Source organism: Stylophora pistillata, chromosome 2 (assembly GCF_964205215.1).
Source record: "Stylophora pistillata chromosome 2, jaStyPist1.2, whole genome shotgun sequence".
Taxonomy (NCBI): Eukaryota; Metazoa; Cnidaria; class Anthozoa; order Scleractinia; family Pocilloporidae; genus Stylophora; species Stylophora pistillata.
In genome coordinates this window covers 1,928,714-1,954,700 of record NC_142520.1, presented here as the reverse complement: position 1 = coordinate 1,954,700, position 25,987 = coordinate 1,928,714, and the positions used below count along the sequence as shown (strand labels likewise).

At 41.2% G+C, this 25,987-nt stretch overlaps 4 protein-coding genes, 1 long non-coding RNA gene and 1 other non-coding gene across 6 annotated transcripts in view; 3 read left to right on the top strand and 3 right to left on the bottom strand.

Annotated features, from left to right (window-relative positions):
• LOC111340363 (uncharacterized) overlaps nt 1-2,709 on the top strand; it is a 6,746-nt gene extending 4,037 nt beyond the window's left edge. The window contains exons 6-9 of the transcript XR_015996744.1: nt 433-592; nt 742-776; nt 1,383-1,440; nt 2,189-2,709. This is a non-coding gene — a transcript (uncharacterized LOC111340363). The remainder of the gene's footprint in view (nt 1-432; nt 593-741; nt 777-1,382; nt 1,441-2,188) is intronic.
• Nucleotides 815-5,549, bottom strand: LOC148736634 (uncharacterized). The gene is made up of 2 exons (XR_015996745.1): nt 5,239-5,549; nt 815-2,966 (listed from the first exon to the last, which is right to left on the bottom strand). It is a non-coding gene; the product is annotated as an uncharacterized LOC148736634 (long non-coding RNA).
• Nucleotides 3,630-16,610, top strand: LOC111340362 (protein mono-ADP-ribosyltransferase PARP14). The gene is made up of 9 exons (XM_022947200.2): nt 3,630-4,906; nt 5,907-5,973; nt 6,392-8,002; nt 8,562-8,798; nt 9,215-10,608; nt 11,094-11,276; nt 11,818-13,855; nt 14,279-14,593; nt 15,312-16,610. Exons 1-9 carry the CDS (start codon nt 4,850-4,852, stop codon nt 15,587-15,589), a joined length of 6,180 nt encoding a protein of 2,059 aa, XP_022802935.2. The 5' UTR covers nt 3,630-4,849; the 3' UTR covers nt 15,590-16,610.
• Nucleotides 16,611-16,907: 297 nt separating this feature from the next.
• LOC111340380 (bifunctional peptidase and (3S)-lysyl hydroxylase JMJD7) lies at nt 16,908-21,466 on the bottom strand. The gene is made up of 4 exons (XM_022947224.2): nt 20,752-21,466; nt 19,850-20,304; nt 18,971-19,296; nt 16,908-18,151 (listed from the first exon to the last, which is right to left on the bottom strand). Exons 1-4 carry the CDS (start codon nt 21,428-21,430, stop codon nt 18,064-18,066), a joined length of 1,548 nt encoding a protein of 515 aa, XP_022802959.2. The 5' UTR covers nt 21,431-21,466; the 3' UTR covers nt 16,908-18,063.
• On the top strand, nt 17,000-18,192 carry LOC111340381 (AAC-rich mRNA AAC4 protein). The gene has a single exon (XM_022947225.2). It carries the CDS (start codon nt 17,250-17,252, stop codon nt 17,964-17,966), a length of 717 nt encoding a protein of 238 aa, XP_022802960.2. The 5' UTR covers nt 17,000-17,249; the 3' UTR covers nt 17,967-18,192.
• Nucleotides 21,467-22,015: 549 nt separating the features above from the next.
• On the bottom strand, nt 22,016-24,511 carry Cglr2 (Cyclic GMP-AMP synthase-like receptor 2). Its single transcript, XM_022947186.2, has one exon. The coding sequence runs from the start codon at nt 24,418-24,420 to the stop codon at nt 22,279-22,281; it is 2,142 nt and encodes a 713-aa protein (XP_022802921.2). The 5' UTR covers nt 24,421-24,511; the 3' UTR covers nt 22,016-22,278.
• Between the last annotated feature and the right edge of the window lie 1,476 nt (nt 24,512-25,987).

Sequence of the window (25,987 nt, the reverse complement as noted above, 5' to 3'; positions counted from 1 at the left end):
TGCTATGTTGGGGGACAGCCTTCCTGGTGAACTCTGATCAACAGTTCTTTAAGGGAATCCAAACGTAAACTCCGTCATTACAGCTTTGAAAGAGAAAAGCAGCTTTAATGATATGATAGGCTTTTTTATTCTTACAATACAACAACAACAACAACAACAACAACAATCTTTACTTGTACTCACTCTTGTTCAGAAAAAGTTACAACAAAGATAATTTTAAAAAGTATAAGTTAGAGTACTTCTGCCTGGAATAACCATAGTTACTTAAGCTGGGCAGAATTATTTATTTCATACATTTAAGTTCTGCTATAGGAATTTATACAAAGTTATCTATCCAATGTTCTAAATTTTATGCCAAACGGTTCTATGTGTTTCTATTTTTCTTCTTTCATTTTTAATCATTTTTGGATTTTTTTTTTTCACGAAAACCAGATCGATAGTACCAGTAAGCTAGCAAATCGACCTTTTGAGGTACTAGATGGTGACGTCACAGAGGTAGCAACGGTTGACAAGGCCAGCTGTCAATGTTCAAAGTCTCCACCCCAATGTGACTGCTGTGCCGAGTTGAAAATCTTTAAGTTCTCTGTAAAAGGTAACATCGTTTGGATTCATAAGTAACCGTTACACTCACATAGGAAAACTAGCGGGGTGTGTTCAGATCTTAATGCTATGAAAAATGTTACCACGGTTTTTTTTTTTAAATTTTCATCTAATGTTGTGTATTTTTTTAAATTTTTTCAGCCTGTGCTCATGCAGACATCGATCCGACCGGACAGGTGGGATTTTATTCACGCCCGCTCTTTCTTTGTCCGCCTTTTTTTTTTTTCTTACCTTTCCTTCTTTTACTTAATTTCGTTCCTTTCCATTTTTTTTTCGTGCTCTGTTCGCGTTATCCTTTTTGTTTGCTTCCATCCCGTTTACTGGTAATTCCCTTCTATCCATCAGTTTCTTCGTCTCTAATATATTTTTTTCCCATTTCTTGTTTCACCATCCCCCAATGCATTCTCATCTCTTCCCATCCCTTCTCGTTTCGTCTTGTCTTGTCTTGTCTCGTGTCGGTGAGGAACTTTCATTCAAGGAATTCCCTCAAGACTATAAAATGTGTACCCTGACCAGAGGTGTCTCTTTAACAAAAGTACTAAATGCAAAGGTTATACAGCGGAACCTCTATTCGGGGTACTCATGCGAGACAAAGAAAAGTGTTCCTTAAATGACGGCTACGGTCTTTTTCTTCTTTGTCAATAGGTACCAAAGTATTCCCTGACAAATTGTCCTCAAAAGAGACGTTTCAGTGCAAACGGAAGATAAGGGTCCCATTAATTTCTCTTGCTTAGACTTCTCAATGCTTTTTTTTCTTTTTTTCTTTTTTTTTCATCTGCCAGGGATTCGATTTGGAGTTGACTATCGATGGTCACACTTTATTCAAGAAGCATATAACAAGTGAGTAAAAGCTGAAAAAATCTCAAAAATAAGTTTCTTCTCCTGCTTTGCTCACGCCTTTAAAGACTTTGTGTAAACGTGCGATTCCCCTTAACCTCCTGTAGACCGAATGACCTTTATTTGAGAGACAAAAAGTGTTCTACTGAAGATCAACTCGTTCCTCTGATGTGGAAAGCTTAAACCGCAGCAAAAAATTTAATAGCTTGAACAAAGTAAAAATGAACTTACCTTTATCTCAACCTGTTTCTCGGTCACGCTGGTCACGCTGATCCGGTCACGCTGGTCCGGTCACGCTGGTCCGGTCACGCTGGTCCGCTCCATTGCAAGTTCCCCCCGCCTACAAGCTCGCCCCTGCCACGAACACCGCATTCCATCAAATGCAAGGAATTAAGCCTTTCAGCTCTTTGAAATTTTCTTATGGTAAAACATATTTCAGTTTGAGCGGGCGCGGTTCCCTTGTTCTTCACAATTTTTCTGGCACACGGAATTTTAAAACTCCCAGTCAACTAAATTTTTGTAATGAAAACCTCTGTTACTTTAAAAGCTGACCTCTACCTACATTTTCCTAAAAGAGAAGTATTGTTTTTTGCGATCTGATTGGCTCTTAGCATTGTGTTTTATTAACGAATCACAATCATTTTATCTCTCAGCCACTGATCAATGTCGTACAATACAATCATCTGATTCGTTCTCAGCAGTACGGTTCGAGGTCTAATCGGTTTTACCATTTTTTTTTTTTTTTTTTCAGTTAAAGACCCACCGCCAATTTGCCACACTTTCAATTTATTCGGATTTCAAGCGAATGTGTGCCTTAAAATTACACAAGTTTCGTTGAAACCCGGTCACACAGGCGCATGCGTGGAAGTGGACGTGAACTCGGTGGATCTCCCTCTGGGATGTTTTTACATGGCGACCCACACGGATCTGGGAATAGAATAGAATGATGGTGCGCCATACGCCTGATAAGATAGACAGAGCTGTTAAAAAATAATGTAACAGAAGCGTTAAGCCTTTTCTCCAAAAGTAATATGGCCAAGCTAAACTTTTATGTGCAAAGTCAGATCAATGCTTATGTTATTCCAAAATCATAGGTAAGAATGACGGCCTCCCTGAGAAAAAATAAAGTGTAATTCTGCAAAACATAAATACGGCTTGTTATGAATCCCGAAAAAACTTGAAATTAATCAAATCTGTAAAATGAAAGAATGGGATGAAGAATATATTCTTGACAGTTTGAATAGACAAAATAAAAACAATTTTTGCTTGTTATTTACTTATTTAATTTTTTCTAACCAGGTTCCCGTTTCATCCACAGGGTTTTTTATTCAAACGTTTGCAACATAATTTTTGTCCTGTGAGGTCAGATCGAGTGGCCTCTGAAATACCCCACGATTTAAAATTTTTGCTAGGACTTGGCACAAGACCCCGATGGCAGGGCCAGTTTCCGTTGATTCCGGATGTGAAACTCACATGCGGACTCGGCGAAATTCTCTCTGGGATGTTTTTACATGGCGACCTACAGGGATCTGGAAATAAAAAAAAAAAGGAACAGAAGCGTTAAGTCTTTTCTCCCCAAGTAACATATCCAAGCTAAACTTTTATGTGCAAAGTCAGCTCAATGCTTATGTTATTCCAAAATCATAGCTAAGAATGACGGCCTCCTTGAGAAAAAGATGAAGGGCAACTCTGGTACACATAAATACGGCCTGTCACGAAAAACATGACATTAATTAAATCTATTAATGAGAGAATGGGATAAAGAATGTGTTCTTGACAGTATTAATAGACAAAATAAAAACAATCTTTGCTTGTTATTTACTTATTTCCTTTTTCCTCACCAGGTTCCCGTTTCGTCCACAAGGTTTTTTATTCAAACGTTTACCGCAAAATTTTTGTCCTGTAAGGTCAGATCGATTGGCCTCTGAAATATCCCTAGCACTACATGAGTAAATAGTAAAACGAAAAAGTTAAAAAAAAAAACTGTTATCTTGAAATTGCAATGCGAGCTGCGTTACAGCAGGGCCACCCCATGAAACTCAATTTTGATAAAATCGACATGCGATGTTCCGTTATCTTTTTCACTCGAGTTTTATTTTTAGTTATAAAACAATAGTTTTATCTTTATTCATTAGAATCAATTTTATTGCCTTTTTTGACTCCTGACCTGCGCCTGAATCAGGCTTCCTAATTGGTAAAAGGTTGTCCTCGGCAAGATCTGATGCAAGTTTCTTTATTTCTTCAGCGCGTTGATAGTTTTACTTCAGTTTTGTCACGGTTTTGTCTCGTCCACAGTCTCGCCTGACTTCACAAGCTAATTTATCTTTTGGCCTCTAACATGTTTGCGTGTCTCTCCTATTCTATTGCGCATATCTTCTATACTTTATATCACTGACAATCATGATCAGTTTTCATGGTCGTCACGAGGGATCAGAAAACATCATCATAACAAACTTTCTTGTCGAAAGTGGCTCGGCCACTTGTTTTTCAAAGGCCATTTTGTCAGAGGAACTAACAGATTACGTCGTTAAGGGACTTCGTGAGCTCTTTCTGCTTGGGTGAAATTTCAGATTCTACAGGTGAACTAATTGGCACAATGAGACCCGTGGCTTGTCACGTAGACTTACTTCATATTCTCGGAAGAACCTTAGCTGCTGCGTGGCTAAGGACATCCCGGAAAACGTTTTCATGTTACAAGTGCTTAAAAGTCAGCTCATCTGCGATACGATCGAGAGAATTTTTGGAATAATTCAATAAAAATTGTTAAGCTTTAAGCAGATCAAGAAAACCAGGGAAAGATCTCGTAAGTGCTGTAACACCAATCAATTGCTTGTTTTCCATGAAAGCTGGACGTTTGAAGCTCGAGCAGATTACACGCACGTCAAGTGCTTGAATCACTGCTCTCTAGTGAGCGTGACTATTCATTCAGTAATACAACAGATGGCAGCATTTCATTTCTACGTGTGAACTCCTAGCTTAATTTTCATGTCTATGCCACACAAAAAACGTTTCAGTTCGTCCGTAAACAAGGTTCTTTGCGTGAGAAATCTGAAGTGATCACCTTCTAGAAAAAAACTTTTAATCTTCTTCGAGAGCTGACACACGTTTCTGTATTATATCACGTCCTTGGTTTTGCTTCAGCTCATTTTTTCTTGTTTGTTAGTCTTTCTTGACATGAAGTGTTGTTCAAACCGATTTAATTTTTGACCTCATAAGTACTATATTTGTCTAGTTATTTCTTCCTCTAAACTTAGCATCACGTCCTGAAAGATCTAAGGGGTACAAAGACACCAGGAAGTCTCTATCGTACTATAAAGGCCGACACAGTCAGCTTTGATAAGAATAGTACAGACTGCTTGTTTCTTTGGAACGTCTAAGCGAAACAAGTGAGCTTCTAGCAAGTCAGGAAACAATGGTTGGTTTATCACAAGAAGGAGAAGAGGCGAGTGCGCAAACATGGGGCAAGATGGTAAGGAACTTCTTGATCGTTCATTAGCACGTCAGGGCTTTGTTTCTCAATTAAGTTTTTGCTACTCCACTTCAATATTACTGAGCTGTTGATACAAAACTTTTGTCCTCATTCATCCCTTTAATCTTCGTCCCGTAATTTAATGCAACTATTCGAATTATGCGTCTCAGTAGCTTATGCCTGCAGTCTGTGTCTTTTGCTAAGATGTATTTAGCCATTATTGCCTTACAATGCAAGTAAAAGAAAAAAGCTAAGTGAAATATTCACTTCTCAGTGCTGAAATTAAAGAACGAAGAGACAACATTCTCGCAAAAAGGCGAATGTTTACTTACCCAGAACATTTGCCAAAGCCGCGATATATTCGTAGTTTGCGAGTGCAACCACCCGTTTCTTCCTTTGGCCATTCTTGGGTTTTAAAATGCCTGATCAAAATTTCCAAACTCGCGAAGGTAAAGTGGATGTGATTCAAATTTTGGCTTTCTACGTTTTGCTTTTAGGCCCGACGGGTTCATCTGTTTCAAAAACAGACTCATTTGTAACCTTGTGATTTTACATAACGCATCAATGAATATCAAGAAACCTGTCAAGCATCACAAAAATGCAGAGGGAAATTGCTTTCTGAGGACATTTGGCCCCCCTAAGTATAACAAAACATGCTAACATGAATATTGGTTGGCTTATAATGCATGGATTACCAGCCACTTTCTTGGCGAGACCAGAACTCACCATGCGCTAAGGAATTGCATTTGATCTTATTTCGCTACAATACTATAAGGCAAACTTGGTGATTGACCTCAAATACTTGCGATCGCAATCACGGTGTCTATCAAAATCCTTTCCCCTATCCTTTCATGCTGCAACAATGGTCACCAAGTAAACCGTTCTTTGCGATGCATGGACAAAGTTATGGTGAACTCATGCTAAATCCTAGGACCGAATCGATTTTTAATCACAGCTTGGAGATGCTTAACCTAACTCTTTCTTTCTTCTCATGTTTCAGAAAGTTAGCATGGCAAAACTTATCAGAAAAGCAAAATCTCCGAAGCTTCTGGAAGAAAAGGAAAAAGGTTTGTTTTAACTGATGAATTTGAATATATGAAAATCATATATGTGTACGGCGGTTTTAAGAAATGATCCTCGCAGCAATAAAAACTACTTATGTAATAGTGAGAATAAGGTCTCTGCGATACCGGTGCAATGCTCTACCAACTGAGCGAACAAGCCAACTGGGAGCTGGTCATTATGTTAGTTTTGCTACTTATGAAGACCTCTGTACATTTTAAGACAGAAACGAATTATTTTGCAAGAAAAAGTCTCGCTGGTCAGCAAAGCAAAAAATACTGATATAAAATAAATATCAATTTTACGCTCTCAATGGTAACTGTTATGAAAGTCAGTGTACCTCAATGATGAATGGCAAAGCATAACCCTTCATTAGAATATGAAATATCGTTCTCGTAACAAAATATTGATTTTGATTCATAGGAAATGACGAAAAAGACGAGACATTATTGCAATTTTCTCCATGTGGACATTCCGCATCAGCATCTGTTCTTTCTCAGTCGCCGCTATCACTACTGGCTCAATCGCATGAAGAACCTTCATCACTATTGACGCCATGGTCTGCACAAGAGGCTTCATCAACACTGGCACCATGGCCTGGACAACAGGCTTCATTAACTCAGGTGCCATGGCCTGCTCGACAAGCTTCATCAACACAGGCACCATGGTCTGCACAACAGGCTTCATCAACACAGGCGCCATGGTCTGCACAACAGGCTTCATCAACACAGGCGCCATGGTCTGCACAACAGGCTTCATCAACACAGGCGCCATGGTCTGCACAACAGGCTTCATCAACACAGGCGCCATGGTCTGCACAACAGGCTTCATCAACACAGGCGCCATGGTCTGCACAACAGGCTTCATCAACACTGGCGCCATGGTCTGCACAACAGGCTTCATCAACACAAATGCCCTGGTGTGCACAACAGGCTTCATCTACACAGGCGCCATGGTCAGCGCAACAGGTGTCATCAACACAGGCGCAATGGTCTGCGCAACAGGCTTTATCAACACAGGCGCCATGGCCTGCACAGCAGGCTCCATCATTACAGGCGCCATGGTCTGCACAACAGGCTTCATCCACAAGGGCACCATGGTCTGCGCAACAGGATCCATCGACACAGGCGCCATGGTCAGCGAAACAGGCTTCATCGACACAGGCGCCATGGTCTGCGCAACAGGCTTCATCTACACAGGCGCCATGGTCTGCGCAACAGGCTTCATCGACACAGGCGCCATGGCCTGAACAACAGGCTTCATCGACACAAGCGCCATGGTCTGCGCAACAGGCTTCATCGACACAGGCGCCATGGTCAGCGCAACAGGCTTCATCGACACAGGCGCCATGGCCTGAACAACAGGCTTCATCGACACAGGCGCCATGGTCTGCAGAACAGGCTTCATCGACACAGGCGCCATGGGCTGAACAACAGGCTTCCTCGACACAGGCGCCATGGTCAGCGCAACAGGCTTCATCGACACAGGTGCCATGGTCTGCGCAACAGGCTTCATCGACACATGCGCCATTCTCTGCAGAACAGGTTTCATCGACACAGGTGCCATGGTCTGCACAACAGGCCTCATCGACACAGGCGCTATGGCCTGAACAACAGGCTTCTTCGACACAGGCGCCATGGTCAGCGCAACAGGCTTCATCGACACAGGTGCCATGGTCTGTACAACAGGCTTCATCGACACAGGCGCCATGGTCAGCGCAACAGGCTTCATCGTCACAGGCGCCATGGTCTGCACAACAGGCTTCATCATCACAGGCGCCATGGTCTGCGCAACAGGCTTCATCGACACAGGCGCCATGGTCTGCACAACAGGCTACATCAACACTGGTGCCATGGTCTGCACAACAGGCTTCATCATCACAAGCGCCATGGTCTGCACAACAGGCTTCATCAACACTGGTGCCATGGGCTGCACAACAGGCTTCGTCGACACAGGCGCCATGGTCTGCACAACAGGCTTCATCAACACTGGCGCCGTGGTCTGCTCTTGTTACGATGTCAAAAGATGTGAAAGGTACGTTTGTACAGCGAGACTCGACGAGCAATTTTCAATCGAGTGTCGAAAGTAATCGAGGATTGCCTGGGTTTCATTTAACTTTGCTTTGTGATTGGTTCAGTAAACTTCCGTTATCCTCTCAACCAATCTAAAACCAATCACAAAATACAAAACTAAAACCAATCACGACTCGTGCGGCCGGGTTTTCCCGACCGCACTTCAAACAGTTTCCTGATTTAACTGTGAGTTCTCGTTGACCAATGATAATGTAAACCATATTTCTGATTGGTCGAAGGGATTACCTTCATTTCGATTTTTCGAAACCGAATTAAAAAAGCTGATCTATCAGGAGAAGAAAAAGTTCTTAGGATCTCCACAGATCAAAAGACAAAGTATGTCTCATGGTAAAATTACTATATACTTAATTAGTCGGGTCAGTGCGATTAAACGTCGCCGACCATGAAAATATCATCTATATCTGGTGACATAAGGAATTCAATGCAAAGGTAATTGCTTACAATATCTTTCAGTAATAAATATGTATTATGCACGTTGATTCTCATTTTTTTTGCTTTAGACTTCAGTAATTTTAAGCGTAAAGGCCAAGAAAGAACTTTGGATGATGTTCAGATCTCCATCGAACAAGTTCCTGTTTGCAGAAGCATCCTAGTTACTGGGATTTCTGAGAATACTACCCATGATGCAATTGAACTGTGTTTTGAAAACCGAAAGAAGAATTGTGGTGGTCCTGTGGAGGAGGTCTCTTACACGCCTGGAAGTGGTAGAGCTGTGGTCGTGTTTGAAGATCCAAAAGGTGTGTAATCAATCGTTGTTTTTGGTATAAAGTATTTCTCTTTTGGAAATTGAAAAGTAACGATTGATTCAAACTTATCGTGTATTCAATGGGTGAGACCTAGGAAATTCACATTTCTTGAAAAGAGGGGATATCTCCGCTTCATAAAAGGTTGAGATCTCACCCATTCACTGAATAACAGTCCTCAAATCCTCCTTTCGCTCGCTGAAAGGTGTGCTACTCTAGCCTGGAAACTAAACAGTGTAGGTGACAAATGAAATAATTGATAAATGTAATTATGGTTTCACAGCCTCAGTGATTCTCTCGTCAACAAACTTACCTTATTTACCCCCTCTTATGACGTTTCTTTTGACACTCCAGTTTCCAATTACGTGAAAAGTTCGGTCGAAATTTTTGACATTTCTTTTCCCCTACAGACATGGCAAGAGTGTTTGACAGGCATCAGGAGCGACCAATTGTGTTAAACGGAAACCAACTTTCAATCAAAATCCACCAAGATGAGGTACGTGATAGAGTAGTCAATAGCACTCAAACGATTGAAAAAAAAGAGACAAGGGAAGCCAACTGGAAGCAGATCTCTCTACATGTTCCCAAAGAACACGTGATCTTGCTGAAGAAAATAAAGCTTGCGGATAAACTAGCAGACGAGAACAAGGAGTTAGAAATCAAGATGGACAAAGGAAAGGAGGAAATTTATATCGCAGGTCCTCAAGAACAGTTTATCGAGGTAATAAATAAGTTTTCCAATCAACTGAAAGACATGGTTATGAAGAATCTGAGCTTATCTGCTAGAGTTTTGAAAGTCTTATGTTCCGAAGAGGGGATTCAAAAAGTCAATCATGAGTTGGAAAGCAACGAGGTTGAGGCGATCTGTTTCATTGACAAAGATACCAAGATTGTGGGAACGTCAGCTGCGCACGCAGACGCTGCTGAAAAGCTCGTGAACGAGTTGATGCTGGAAAAACAAGTCGAAGTGGATGCTAAGAGTGATCATTTGTTAAAGTCAACTGAATGGATCAAGATATGCGATGAAATCAATGCAAAATCAACTGTCCATGTCTATGGAAACGTCTGGAATGATACCCGTGTAGCGGGGTTTAAAGATGAAGTCAGTGAAGTGTTGGAAAAGCTAAGTGCCTTCCTTGAAGACAACTACATCAGACAAGAAGATTATGTGTGCATCTCAGACCTTGTGAGAAGGTATATTGGCGAGTTTCGTCAAAAAAACCTACGATCCATCGAAGATCAGCTAAAGGAATTTGACGTTTCGATTAAAAATGGAGAAAGACCTGAACATTTTGAAATCTCTGGAAAGAGGGAAGGCTTGAAACGGGTTAGGAAGGAGCTTGATGAACTTACAAGTAATATTGCGACACATACTTTTGACGTGGAGCAGCCAGGACTCCTGAAGTACCTTGACACTGAAAAAGGAAGATGCTTGGTGAAATTAGTGGAAAATGAGCAAGACTGTGTCATAGATTTAAAGGAGAACTTGTGCAGTGAGTCAGAAGCTGAATCTACTGCCTCTTCGGGTGAAAAAGAGATGACTATCGAAGAAGGATATGAAGATGATGATGAGATAAACCGTGACAGTGATAATGACAATGACAGTGTTGGAACTGCTGATGATAGCAAATGTGATGATGATGATAATGATAAAGTGGACCAAAATAGTGCCAGTGGTGGTGGCCTTGATGATGATACTTCTACTGTTGATAAAAGTACCCCTGGTGGAAATGATTCGTCAACTCTTGTAACAATCCATGGCCATAGTATATCATGGAAACCTGGACTCATCGAGAAAGAAAAGGTACTTTAATTTTTACATAAGAATTAATCTGTGCAATTATGAATACAGCATTACAGATTGATAGCAAAATGATGGTCTAGGTTCACTTACGACTCCCCTGATCGGTTAAAAATGGCATTATGCAAATGTTTTAACGAAATATTGTTGAGCATCTTTGAACATGCTGCGAATCACAAAGTTACTTTGTAATTTTTAACGTTGAAAAGATCGTTTTTAGTTGGAAAAAAAATCTCACAAATACTCGCCCCTACATGTAATGCAGAGTGTTTTGAAGGGTTGTTTGGATATTGTTGAGTTTCGACCTTTTTTATTAGTGTTTGTATTATTAGTAAGCTTGCATGCAGTCTCTCTTCAGTAGCAGTTAATTAAAACCTCTGTTGATTCGAAAACTGTTATTGATTTATGAAAAGCCTATATTAGTTGAGTCGAAATAGATATTTTTTGAGGAGAGGAATTCTTACAAATTTCTTGGACTTGCTTTACAGGCTGATGTACTGGTCAGCTCCCACGGGAGTTGCACTGAAGCAATCAGAAAAGCTGGTGCTCCTTATAAACCAATTCCAGATGTTGGCGAAGTTAGTGTTTCACGTGGTTTAACCCCAGCCACTCACGTGATGCTCACTCACTGTTGCGCGTGGGACGGTGTCAAGGGTGGCACGGCGGAAAAGGTAAGACTTCTGCTTTTTGCTCATATTAAAGAGAGTTATACAAGACCAAATTGGTCCACAAAAATGATAGATACAAATGGTTGTTTCACCAATGCCAAGATCCAAGGAGATAATGTTATACCACATAGGCTTGGGTAAAGACAGGCATTTTAAAGAGACGCAACAAAAAAAAAGTGTAACATCTTCCCTTCATAATTTTTCATAGAATTTTGGATGAAAAAAAACACAAAAAATTGACATAATGATGAATACATCTGTCGATAACAGTGAAACGAGCGAGGCCCTCACACAGAATGGAACCAGTCATTTCCAAGTTGATCTTTCAGATGTCCTTGTACAGACCCATCAGACCTCTTATCGCGCACGCGCGTAATTCTTGAAGTCAATGTAACTGAAAGTAGCGAAGTCGATCTGTTATGTTAATCAAGTGGACAAAGTATCATAGAGGAATTTATTTAGTTGGGCACTGCTAAGTTGCAGATAAAAGCTTAAGCAATTCGAAATTACTTGGTTGTTCATTTCATTTTTCTTTTGGGTATAGACATTACAAGCCATCGTCAGAAAATGTCTGGAGAAAGCTGAGGAGCTGGAAGCGAAATCCATTGCTTTTCCGGTCATAGGAACTGGAAACCTCAAATTTCCTCGTGAAAAAGCTTCTAAAATCATGGTGCAACAAGCACTTGACTTCTGCAGAGGCCATCCAATGTCCAAACTGCAGAATATTCAATTCGTCGTGTATCAGCAAGACCAGCTATTGAAAGATGCTTTTAATAAAGAGATGAATAAGGTAAAAGCGAAGTACAAAGATGCCGCTAAGTACAAGTTTCATCACATTCTGAAAACTTTTCGACCAAAAACGAAACAAGGCCCAGCAAAGACAAGATCGGATCCTGTAGAGATTGAAATTGTGCAGGGAGATATATGCAAGGAGAAAACCGACGCTATCGTAAGTGTGTTAGGTAAAGACTTGAACATGGACAATGCAGGGGAACTTAGCAAGGCAGTGAAAAAGATGTGTGGCCAGGCAGTACAAGAGGAGTTGAACAAGTTGACGAGACAACCAACCATATCAGCGGTGATTACTGGTGGTGGAAATCTCCCTGCACGTCATATCATCCACTTGATACCAGAATCTTCTGATAAAGATCACCTGCAGCAGTGCGTGGAAAAGTGCCTCCAGCTGGCAGAAACACAAGGTCTGAGCTCCATTTCCATTCCTGCGATAGGCACTGGAAAACACTTTGTGTCTGCGGTTGACTCAGTAAACCTGATCTTTAAGGCAATCCAAAGCTTCAATGGAAAATGCAACAGAGTTCGTAAAGTCCGAATTGTAATCTCCCATGCAAAAATGTTACCGGCGTTTCAGCAGGAACAGTTTAAACACTCGCACCATTTAGAAGACTCCAATCGACGCACAATCTTAAATAGCCCATTTAGTGTGGAGGTTACAACGGGTGATTTGACCAAAGAGAACACCAGTGATGCTATCATGAATATTGCCAGCGCCGACATAAATTTAAACAACGCTGGCGAATTAAGTAAAGCGATAGCAAAAGCTTGTGGTCCACTGTTGCTAAAAGAATGCCACCAGGTGGGGAAGATGTCCCCGGGCTCAGTTGCGATGACCAGTGGAGGAAATTTAACAGTACCTCACATTATTCACATTATCCCTGGCTCGCCAGATCTGCAACATCTTCAGCAATGCTTAGAAGGGGGGCTCCGTCTTGCAGACACTAAAAGCCTGAAATCAATATCAATTCCATGTATTGGCACAGGGGGGTACAATTTGGCCGCCGCACAGTCAGCTCAAGTGACTTTTCAAGCGCTCAGTGCTTTTAGTGCCAGTTGCAAAAGTATTCAAAAAGTAAAAATAGTCGTTTTTAAAACACACCTGAAAAAGGAATTCGAATTTTTGCAAACGCAACTGAGGCAACAGCTGAAAAGCGAGGACGACGAAAGCAGTGGTTCAGAAAAGGAGGCTGTAAAGCGGTCACGAAAACGAGGGCGAAGGCAGGAACGAGAGCCAGTTCAAAGATACTCCGTAAAAGTTTGCGTCGTCGGTAAGGACAAGCCCTGCGTAGAAAATGCCGCAAAGTGCTTACGTGATAAATTCGCTGAAGTTTTAGTCCTTAGAACAGTCGAAAGTGACGTCATCAGTAACCTCTCTCAGAATCAGATCCTTGGACTGGAAAGAAAAGCCGTCGAACACGGCGTCAAAATAGAAGTCCGGGTTGAGATTGATCGCATTGTCGTTCGAGGTGAATCAAATGACGTTTTCCAAATGCTCCAAGAGATCTGGGAAAAGATCAAAGAGAGGACAGAACAGAAAAAAGAGGAAGAGATGGCTCAGATTCTATCAAACAACATTGTGTGGAGTTATGAATTAAACGGCGATGTGATCGAGTTTGGTGCGAAAGAGAACGCAATGATTGAGCTGGCGCACTCTAAAGGAGACCAAACAGTGAAAGTTTCTCTTGGTGGAAAACAGTTCGTCATAGATGTCAAGAACAAATTGGGAGTCGGAGAATATTCTTCCCCTACAATGAAACTGATAAGAAAGGCAAAGGGAGCTGATGAAGGTTAGATGTGGTTAAACGTTGTTGTTTTACCATGCAATTTACTTGTATATCTTTAGCTTACCAGATGCGAAGTGAAATAAGTTGAGACAGATGCTTGAGATTGTTTTACCTAGTAGGATTTCCAATTACATTTACTATGCCACGGATATTTAAAGAAACTATCATTCTCGCTCTGAGGCTAGATGTATGATATGCGCTTGATCATTGTATGTAAAAAAAAAAAAAAAAAAGGCACTATAAATTGATAAATCATTATTATTATTATTGCATACAGTGTTATCTAACAAACTATCATATTGCTAAATATTTGATTTTTTGGCTGATTATTCTATGCTTGGTTATTAATTGTCATTTGGCTTACTTTTCATGTATTTCATGCTTGCGCTTCATCTGAATAAAGACTTCATTATTTCTTGGTTCCAGGTTTTCCCTTACCAACGCACTGGACACTATTTCCACCCCCCAATATGGATGTCAACAGAATCGACCTAGCCCAAAGCAGCAAGGAGTTTCAAGACGTCGAACGCATATTTCAAACTACCGCGAAGGAATTTAGAATTCTTAAGATTGAACGAATACAGAATCGTTCCCTATATCAATCTTACATGGCGAGGAAACATAAAATGGACAACGACGCTAAAGGAAGTAATGAACGAAGGCTTTTTCATGGGACGGATGGTCAAAATGTCAGCAAAATCATGTCGCAGGGATTCAACAGAAGTTTATGTGGAGTTCACGGTACGAGTTGATATCATGGTATCTTTAGGGAATGTTTTGTGGTTGATGTAAGCTGCAACTTTCCCCAAGAATCGTTATATCAATAGCCCATTTCCGAATAACGCTTGGCCTCTTTTTCAAAACGAGGCCTGGTGCTCACCCATTCTTGTGAAAATGAGTTTAATTTGCATGTGAATGAAAACTTATTACTCATATGAAAGGATGAGCACTCGATTTGAAAATAAGGCCAAGGATAATTCGGAAATGGGCTATTTCAGTATCTGAGTGACTGCACACTCACCCCTCCCCTAACCCAACAACAGTTAACTGATAACGAGCTATGTTTGACATTGTTTCGGGGGAGGAGTAGGTGTGCAGTTTCTCAGATGGTCACAGGCAAACTATCATCTCAAATGATTATGGAAAATGCTTCATTTGAGCCACGTTGAAGAGAGTTTTGCCGTCTTCATGCCAATATTATTATCAATATGATATCAGTCAGTGTTAAGAGACGTGACGTATTTAGTTGTAATTAAATATACGAATATCATTACCGAGAGAACATAGGTCAGCCTATGTTCTCTTACCCAACCTCGTTCCCAGGGCCTTTCCCTTCCCCAACTCCACCCCCAACTAAGGAAAAGGCCCCGGGAACGAGGTTGTTATCTTACCTATTTACTACCTTTTCTTCGTAAAAAACTTGACATATGGTGTTCAAGCTTCAACTTTTTTCCCCTAGGAACATGTTATGGACGTGGTGTATACTTTGCCAGAGACGCCAAATACTCTGTTAATTACGCTGGGAGTGGAGCGGCCCGTCACATGTTCCTTGCCAAGGTCCTAGTTGGGCAGTATTGCTTAGGAAATAAACTCTATGTTGAGCCTCCAGAAATAAATCCCTCCATGCCAGAAGTTCTCTACGATTCCGTCGTCGATAACAAAATCAATCCTAACATTTTTGTTGTTTTCCGGGATAATCAATGCTATCCTGAATACCTTATAACCTTTGCCCAATAATGTTTGTTTAGATAAACGATATGAGCTAAAGAGCTAACTATGCGAATGTATGGTGGAATAAGAGCCAGCTTATTATGTATAGATAACAATAGGGTATTTCCTATTTCAAACTATTTCAAGGGGTCTCCATGGGGTTACCGTTAGCCGTGAAACATGGGGTCGGGGACCTTCAGGGATCACGGACCTTCAGGGATCCGGGAATAGAGTAAAATGAAGGTGCGCTATAAGCCTGGTGAGATAGATAAGCTGTTAAAAAAAATGTAACTCAAGTACCTGGCCTCTATATTCCCCTAGCTTATGCGTCGATCAATACGAAGCTTCAACATTCCCATTGAAGACTGGTTTGTTCAAATTCCCGCCCCTCGAGGCAGAAATTGTGTTCAAATACCCCACCCAGTTTTTTTGTAAAAGGCAAAATCAGCGACCCTGACTTTCTAAACATAGACCAAACCGTAAACCTAGACCTTTTAGATCTTTTCTTTTGGGCCAATTCCTTACCCCAGCCAGACGAGGACCAAATTCCCCATCCCCTGGGCACGGACGATGGTCAAATGCCCGTTGGTTGCGCAGGGGGGGGGTTGGGGGTGGGGTGTTGAAGGCTTGAATCGATCGGTGCATAGTGGGGACAAGTTAAATTTAATTGTCTTTCCACAATCATAGCTAAAAGTGACGACTAAATAATAACAGTTAAGTGCAAATTTGCTTTGAATAAATGCGAGGCTTGATGAATCATGAAAAGCTTGAAATTGAATCTCTAATAAGAAAGTACGAGTTCGAGGTATTTTTTTTTTTTCAGAGCATATTCCAGCGGACGAAGAAATTTCACGATGTTTTCTTAGGGCCTGATTACATAAGCCGGGCTGATTTCTTTTGTTTTGGTGTTCGCCAAAGCGTGAAAACAAAAGAAATCAGCTCGGCTAACCGGGCCAGCTCGGCTCATGTAATCAGGCCCTAATTATTCGAAAACTTGTCCCGTAGTTCTTTCGTGAAAGGTCAGAGCAAATGGCTTGTGAAATACCCCTGGGGAACTTGGCACTGGACCACCGATAGTGGTTGCACTCCCCTATCGATTCACCCCTCGCCTCAGTGAATATCCCCTAGACCGTCTCTAACTCTTTTTTCAGACTTCCGGTCATCAGTACAAAAATATGCGGGTTATGGAGCTTCATAACTGTTCTATATCTTAAATCATCTCGCGACTTCAACGAAAAGCAAGGGCATGATGAATTGCTATGTCGCTAAAGATTCATAACAACCTGCATTGGTAATCTTAGCACAAACCAAAGACAGGCTAAATCTTTAAGAGGAGAGTCGATGGTGTAGAAAGAAAATTATAATTCTTACAGTTGTGGTTTGGAAACTGACTTTCTCCATGTCCTCTAATCGAAGACAAAATGATTTCTTTTACAGGTTTTTATTTAAAATCCTGTGAGGTACTTTTCAAGTATGACGTCAAGTCGTAGCTGATCTATTTATAGCTCTGTTAACGCATGATGCAACGATGATGAAATCGATGTAAACAAACCAAAATTAGAAATTGGAAGAGTTTATGGTAATCCGTGCTATAGCTTTCATCATTCTTTAACGACACAGAGCCAGCAAAACATGTCTACCATAATATCAATTTTTCATCGACGAAAGAAACGAAATTGTTTTCCACATGGGCATAGCGGTACGGAACGGCCAAATTGTACGAAAAACGCAAACTCATAATCGAAGCCATGTTTCTCGAAAAGCGAGTTACAGCTCCATCGAGGATCCTCTCCTTGAAGACGCTCAAATGTACATTGGAGAAAACTTCACCGTCAAATACGGAAATATTTTTAATCTTCGCCGTAAAGTTTGCACGGAGACACATTCTGGCGTGGTATTCACCGAACTCAAACAACTGAAACCGGTGTCGCAAATGTCCTTGTCAACAGGAGCTAAACGAATGTCAACATCTCCCAACGCCGGGGGGAGCTCAGAAAAGAGTGAAATTCTCAGTTTTGAGCTTCTTCGGCGCTGTTTTGGAGCCGATCTACACAAAACCGAAATGGAAGTGCAATATTTTCCCGAAGGTGGCTCCATAACCGATTACACGTGTATGATGTTCAGAACAAAAGTAGGTGTTTCCGTCACTAGGGCTATGAAATATCATGGAGATTTCACGGTAGAAGACGCTCAGAGACTGCTTAACAAAAAGCTTACTGGAGTCCTTAAGTCTACGAAAAACACCATGGAAAATTGGAGCAAGCAGATTTTGCACGTCTGGGCTACCTCTCTGGCAGCCTCTGTCCTAATTGCTGAAGCGTATAATTTAATACCCAAGGACTTGAAATCAAACACTGTTGTTTTAGTTACAGTGACGGAAAATAACGAAGTTTTTTCAAACTAATATGTTCAGGTTCGATTTGAAAGGTGTCGATATTTTGTAAATAATCTTTTTATAGGATTGAACCGGTGTGTACAACTGTTTTTATAAACTGTAAATATTATGAGTACAGCATGTGATGATAAAATGAATTAATGTCCATTTTGCAGGTGGAACAAGGAAACTCTTTGGTCAAAAACGGCTCATACCTATAAAAGGAGGAAAATAAAAATTCATCAATTAAATTCAAGATCTAATGAGATCTTATCTGCATGATAATTTCTCTCATCAAGGAAGACCATCCTTACTTCTAAACCAAAGGAATTCAGAGCAGTTGATCCTTTATACTCAGTCTGCATATTCTCTTCACTGTTTTCTACACATTTCTTAAACACGAAGGCGCGCTATAAAAGGAGCCTTAGGTCCCACTGGACCATTTGTCAATCAACCGTCGTGTGATGTAGAACTCTCAGAGTCAAGTCAGCTTGAGCTATAGCTACTCCAAAGCAGTGAACAGTGGGTGCATTCCTTAAAATTGTTTTATGTCTTCATCACAATACAAGAATTTTTGAGATTTGTATTTCCTTTCTCCAATGGAAACTGTCTCTATTTGTGGCGCTAAATTTGAAATCGAAGTAGGTGGTTCGCACGTTACCTCATACCACCATGCTGGTAGAAGTAAACAATAGATATCTCATTAGCTCCTTTTGTTCCTCTACCAGCATTTGAATTTGACCCACACATGTCAATGGTGAGTGACAAATGAGCCTAGGTCTTCTCAGGGAAGACTTCTTCATATAGCGCGCCTTCGTGTTTAAGGTGCTGACAAGGAGAATTTGTTTGAGTGACTGACATCTAATTTCTCCCTACAATATCACCCTGAATCAAACATTTAAGTCATAAGAATAAAGGAAATGATCACCAACTAAAGAAGCTCTTGATTGTTAGACAAGTTCATTTTGTCAGCACTTCAAGAAAAATACAGAGAACAGTATGGAGAATATGCAACCTGGGGTCAAGAGACCTACCAAAAATTCACTGCCACATTTCTTGGCTCTTCCTTACTTGGATATGACTGGACCTCGTGCCACCAAAAAGAAGGCATAAACAGAACATCGCCTTCATTTATTGTACAATTCAAAGCCTGTGCCTCCTTAAATTTTGGAAATCGTTGATAATCTGGTTTAAGGATATCAACTGGAGACATCACCATTGAGGTACTTTCCAGAAGCTTTTTCCGATGGAATTTCTTGTTTGTAGGATTGTAGTCGAGTTTAGCTTCCTGAATGTGAGCTTCATACAGTCTCATGTTATCATGTGGTTCATAAATGAACAATTGTTTTGTTCCGCTGATCTGAAAGGGAGAAGATATTGATAATGATATTCACATGGTTTGATCACAGTTAAAAAGTTGTGCCTTTTTATGGAGATAGATGAATAGTTTACCCTGTAGCCCCTCCAGTGTTAAGTATATCTAATTTCCCCAAACAGTATCACGTCTGAATCAAACACAAAGGTTATGTGAACAAAGAAAATGATTGAGAGGTCAAGAAGCTCTTGATTGTTAAACAAATTCTTCTCGTAACAACCTAAGGAAAGGTATGGCGAATAATATGGAGAACTTGTAAACTGATGTTGGGGTATAAATGGTTTAGCAAAATCTTAATCCAATTTGTGGGCACCCACTTATGCTCCTGGGTGGAGAAAGGCATTGCAAGAGTAAAGTGTTTTACCTAACACAAGACAATGACTTGGACCTGCATTTTTGTACCAGAGTCCAGCACACTAAACATTAGTCCACCATGTCTCCCACTTCGTGTTCATGCCGTTGTAATTTTTTGTATTAATTTACAACACTAGTTCAAACTATACTCTACATCAACACCATTCTGTTTAGATCAACATACCTGACACAGGAAGTTGTCAAATGGGTCAAAATGCAGCTTGCCTAAAGTATTGCCATTACTAAACCAGATATTTAGATGTCTTCTCTTTAATTCTCCAGCAACAAAAGGCATTTCTCTGATGTCTTGCTCAAGCTCTGGCAATAAACTTGGTATTGAAGAATACTCCAAGTAAGCTGAAATATGACTGTTATTTGATGACTGAAGTACTTCCATGAAAGATGAGAACTTCATTTCTAAAAATGCTGGACGAACAACCACTAAGTCTGGAAAAGGAAGCTGAGATTTCACCTCATCTGGAAAATTGAAATTTTTGAAATCCTCAAAGTTGTTGGCCTTTTCACAGCCTTCGTACTCTCCATAGGGTGCAAATGCAATCCGCACCATCTTGTGCCCAAACTTTTTTGTGAGGAAATCTGTTGTCCATTTTTTCATTGCAGGCCAGTTTTTTAAAGCATCTATGAAAAGTAAAAACATGGGTAACTTACAAAAAACTGTCCCTTGATGAGGAAAAACAAGTGGCTTATGGTTGGTTGGTGCCCGAGACTTCAGCAAAGTGTGTTCCTGGACATGTAATTGTAATGTGTCCCTGTGCAAGACACTCAACTCTTGCCCTGCCTTTATACATCCATGAGTATGAATGGTTCTTGTGAACTGCGGGTGCCAGAGAAAACTGGAAGGGGGGGGTAGGGCAGGGTAGGGTGGGTAAACCCTTGTCATAGACTTCTCCCCCTCCTTCATGAAGATTGGGAAAATTACTAAGCTACATACAGAAAGAAGATAAATTATTCGGTCTTCAGGTCTTCAGGGAGGGGCACGGGTGGGGAAAGTGATCTTGCTAGTCTGTTCAATAGTTTTTGGAAATGACTCCAAATAGATTACCAAGTTAGTGCGATGTTTCTTACCTGTGATGACAACTGGTTTTGATCGGAAAAAGTATTCATGAAAAAATTTCTCTTTGGAAGGAAGTGGAATCCGTTCACATGTCCCACCGATGTTGACAGGGCCTGCATTAGGATCAAGTCTGAAGTCCTCACTTTTTCGGACCCGGTACAAATTTTGTAACATTCTTTTCCTTAATAAACCAGCGTAGGATAAACTACCATCTTGCTGCCGGAAAGTTTCACAATTTTCGTTGAGAAACGTAAGTAATTCTTGAACTGTTCTCGAGCCCCGATATATTTGGGCCTTGGGTGGATTTTCCCAAGTTGGTCGTAAGAGGCAGGCCCTGTCCGACTTTTTTCTTGGAAAGAACGCTAAATCGCCATAATCAGCTAAATCTCGACTTTTCCCACGTTCCCACGAGATCATGCTTGCATCTTTCAGATTTAAAACTCCTATATTAACTCGGCTTTCATTTCTAAAAGCCAAAGAAAGTTTGCGAAAAATTGAATGAAGGGTAGAATCGTTCATCGCCGGCCTCAGTGCCGCCAAAACGCAACCATTCTTCACTGCTGCGGTGATATTTGCTAGGGAATATTCATTTAGGCCTCCTAAATCTGCTAAATTTATACCAGCCAAGAGGAAAATGACTGAAAGGTAAAAAAATTTCACTAACAATAACCTCGTTGCTAGCGCCATCATTTCTTTATTAGGTGTTGTGTGACCAATGACCGAGAGAGATCGGGAACAAACTTACGTGGCACGCTCTGACTTAGAGAGCGTGACGAGAAAGGGTTTGATGAAAATTCGAGAAAAGATCACTTCGTTGCATTTGAGGTTTGATCTCGATCAGCCTTCTTCCCCAGTTGTTTGCGTTTATCCTGAGCAGACTAATGAAAAGAATCGGGATTTTTCTTAAACTTTCCCCAAAATGCCGCCATTGTCAATTAATTGTTGCGCAAGTGATTCTGCGCATGCGAGTTGTGTGTGGTGATCCCATGTGAGTCGCGGGGTAATGCCACGTGTTTCGGAATCAGAAGAATTGGAAATAATTTGAAAACAATTTGGTCTATGGGGATTGGGTACTCAAAAAACGCAGCGCATTTTACGAGTCAGTTCAAGATTACGAAGAACCACTTCAGTCAACTATTTTTGTTAAACGCTCACAAGTGACCCTTTTTAATCTACTTATAAAGAATCTTCATTTGCAGAAGCCGCAAAAATATTTCTTTTTGGAGGAAAAGGAAAGAAAATGGGTTTTTTAAATCTCACAGCCAAGGTTGTGACTGATGTTTGACTAGTTTTATTTCTAATTAGATTTACGTAAAATACAGGCGTTAGACAGTGATCAAAATGATGAACAAACTGCGCATACCAAGAACAAGCTCTTCTGAGCATGTACACGAACTAGATCGCCTTCATACCTGTAAGTCCTCTGGTATTTTTTTTTTTTTGTATCATTTAAATGCTAGCAAGGCGTGAAGCACAGAAAGCGTGAGTCCTCGCGAGCTAATCCCTACCCTACCCTCCTCATCACGCTCTTTTGCGCTCTATCCAGTGCTAAGTTCTGTTTTCAATTCGTGCTGCTTTTTAATCAGCTTGGTAAAGTCTTCTTCGGACAGTTCAGCCTGTAATTCTTGTTTAGACAAGACTAGTTCAATAGCACGCAGCTGGCTTGGCTTGTAAGTTCCCCAATTAATAGTCAAGTAAATTTCGGATAGGACACTCTTGTTCATGAGAAACGCGGTTGCTTGGAATGTGACGTAGGCGCACTCTAAATGAACGTGCAACAAGTAATCGGCAAGGAAACGAGTCAAGAGAAACATTTGTCCTTCATTGCTTGACCGAAACAAAGATCCAGTCACAGCGCCTGCCTGCTTTGTAGGTTTTCCAAGAATTACCATCAGAAGCTTCATAAATTTCGTGGCTTCCTGATCCGTTGTAATTAAGTGGGGTCCGCCAACCCATTTCTTTACGACAAAGTTGTAAATGGCGTCGCAATACCTTTCGTGAACTTTTGCTGCCCAGAGGAAGCAATCTTTGAAAATTGGGTTTACAAGGTACCCATGAAACTCCAAGGGATTGGTTTCACTGCCCTGGTGGAGATGCGATGGATGGAGAGCTAAAAAAACGTTAAATACTGCCAGGGCTACAGCACTTGATTCTGTTACTTTCATCTTGTCTGTGGCTAAGAATTCCTCGAGCAGTGAAAGCACCATGTTTGTTGTTGGATTTTCAACGGGAGTGAGAGCGTCAGAAAGAGCTGAAAGCAACTCTTTGTACTCTTGAGACCCAGCTTCGCGAGTAGCTTTGTGCAGAATTTCGGCCTTCTTCATCAGAGAAGCAGCAGATTCGAGACACCGACTTGAAATGTTCATTTGCACCATCTTTATGGGTCTTAGAATATAAGCCAAAGCCATAACAAGAAAATTATATTTACAATTCTGGAGAAACTTTGTAGGGTTTTTCTTGAGTTGCTGAGTTAGCGATGTATCAAACAAAACCGGAAGTACTTGATTGTTTTGTATGTAACGACAAAAAGATTGCGTTACAGAGTCGCGAATTTCTCTTAGAGCGTGACACGTTTTCAAAATGTCTTCAGGAGAGCGGTGATCGATCATGTTGTTCTTGACAATAAAATAACTTGGCACAAAGCCTTCGTCATAGAATCCTATCAGAAAATTTAACAGTTCAAGAACATTTGTGCCCAAGCTCTGTTTATTCCAAGACTTGATTCCCCTTTTCTCAAGCAACCAAAATAGACACGTCTTAAGATGATACGAGGCGAAAACATCTGCGTCACGCGATTTCATCTCGCTTTTGATTAGTGCTTTTAACACAGAGTAGGCTAGCTTTTGGTCGTCTGCTAGGGAACGAGCGAGAATCAGCTCAGCAGCAGAAAAAGAAAATCGCCATTCGAACTCCCGCAGGTGGCTCATGTGGGAGCCAACTGGAACGACATGACAACCCTGGTCTGATATGGCGGAAATCTGCTCGAAACCTGGCCAAGATTGCGGCCTGTCCCTTAGAATCCACTCATTCGCTTGCAAGGGCCATCGTTCGCATTTCAGCCCATATACAAAGTCACGATCGACGTTAAATGAGCCCGTGGTGTACTGTATGGAGTATGAAGGTCCTACAATGGAGCCTTCCTTCGAACGCATGTATAAATGACTAAACGGAACTGACTTCCGACTACTATCGATAAATTTAGAATTCTGAAGGCAGTGCTCCCGAACAGAATCTGAATCAGTCGGAAATAGGGGCCTCTTATTTGACAAGTGTACATATCCTGCGTGCGAAGCGTCATAAATGAATAAGACATTTTCTGCGATGTCGGTTTCCGCATCAGTAAAAGACCCTTTCCCACGTACAACATGTTGGTCTTCTTCGATGTTTCTCTCCCCACCAGTCTCCTCTGGTTTCACAACTTCTTGTAATTTGAGGCTGGTTTTTATGATCATATGGTCGGCATCAGTATTCCATGTTTGACCATGAATCAGTTGAGGAAGAGAAAGCCCTTCGAAGCCGCTTCCGGAATGAATAACCTCCACATCGGGAACATCGCGACAAGCTTCTTCCAAGTCTTGCGCCTGTTCTTCAATGATTTTCTCCATGTCTCCTCTGAAAACATTGAAATAGGACACCAGGTCTAGCACTAAATTTAAATGAACTGCCTCTGAGTTATCCATGTTGTATACTCTGCTTCACTCTCACAGCTCCAGAAACGTGAACTTCACGACGAACACAGTGTGTAATTCTGCCAACCCCACTCAAGTGGAGTTGTAGGAGCTCTGTTACCTAGTAACGCGTGACGTATTTTACGTCACGTTTCCATGGGAGTGTTCGATGGTAGCTGTGTAGTAAACCTGTTTGGATGCGGTCGGAGAAACTAAGAATAGATCGAGAAATTCGAAGCGAACTACTTTAAATTTGGAAAGCTTCGTTTTCTAAGTGGAAGCGTGTTACAGTTCAACGAGCAGCTTGTTCAAAATTCGTCCGTGTCGACGCGTAGATGGAAGCTGGCAGTTTTGCAATTTTCCCGACCACCTTTTCGCGCTCCTCCATACCACTAGCGTCCAGTTTTCTCTCATTAAAGAAAATTAATAGCTATCATTACCAATACGTAAACATCCTCGGAGACCCAGGGGCTGTGAGTCGATTTCAAGTTAAGGGCAGAAGAGTCCCTGGGCTCTTCTGCCTTTAACTTGAAATCGACTCACAGCCCCTGGGTCTCCGAGGATGATACGTAAATAGTAATTCTAGGCACTGCGTATCACTCATTTCTCACACTTTCAGTTTTGAGAGTTTGGTGTTCAACCAAATAATAGGGAAAATGAATAAAGCGAGTAAGTTTCTTAAGAAACTGTGGTGCTGCGTCGGTGGGGGTAACAAGGTAATTTGGTAATATCAACTGAGTTGAAATTGTAAATTGGCCACCGTAAAGAGTTAAAAAGCTGACGTTTCGAGCGTTAGCCTTTCGTCAGAGCGAATGGAGGAATTGTGGGTTGTGTGTGGGTTTATATGCAGAAAGTGAAGCTACGCTATTGGCGGGAGCATAGCGACGAGAAAAACAATAAATTAGTAGAATGAAAAGCGTTCATTGATACCTGTGTGATTAAGAGTGCCGATTTGGAAGATAAACTTTTGTTCGAGAGTTTTGCGGCTTTCCGAGCTACCAAAATGTAAGGAAAGACCGCAGATTGCCATGTGTTGCTTAGAATGGTTAGGTAGATTAGTGTCTAGCGACTGGTTTTGATGCGTCTTTGTCGTTCCTTTCTACATCGCGAAGGTGCTGTCGGAATCGGTCACCTAGTCGTCTTCCTGTTTCGCCGCTGTATTGTATAGCTTTTTGCAATAAGTGCAAGTTATGCAATACATGACGTTGGCTGAGGTGCACGTGATGTGATCTCAATGGATCGTTCGAGTCCCGATATTTTTTCAGCGTTGAGAATCTGTAGGTTTGTAATATATACACACTAGTACATAAACCGTTACCTTCCATTGAAACTATGATGTCTAAAAAGGACAAAGAATTGTCGGAAATTTCCCAGGTATATTTGAGAGCCTGGTGAAAGAAATTGACTGCGGTTATGAATCGAGTTAGTTCCTCTCTAGTAGAGGAGGTAGCGCCGATACAGTCGTCAATGTAGCGACAGTAGAGTTCAGGTTTGGGGCCGTTGTATTGGCTGAAAAATTGGTGTTCGACAAAAACCTACAAAAAGATTGGCATAGCTGGGTCCCGTTTTGGTACCTATG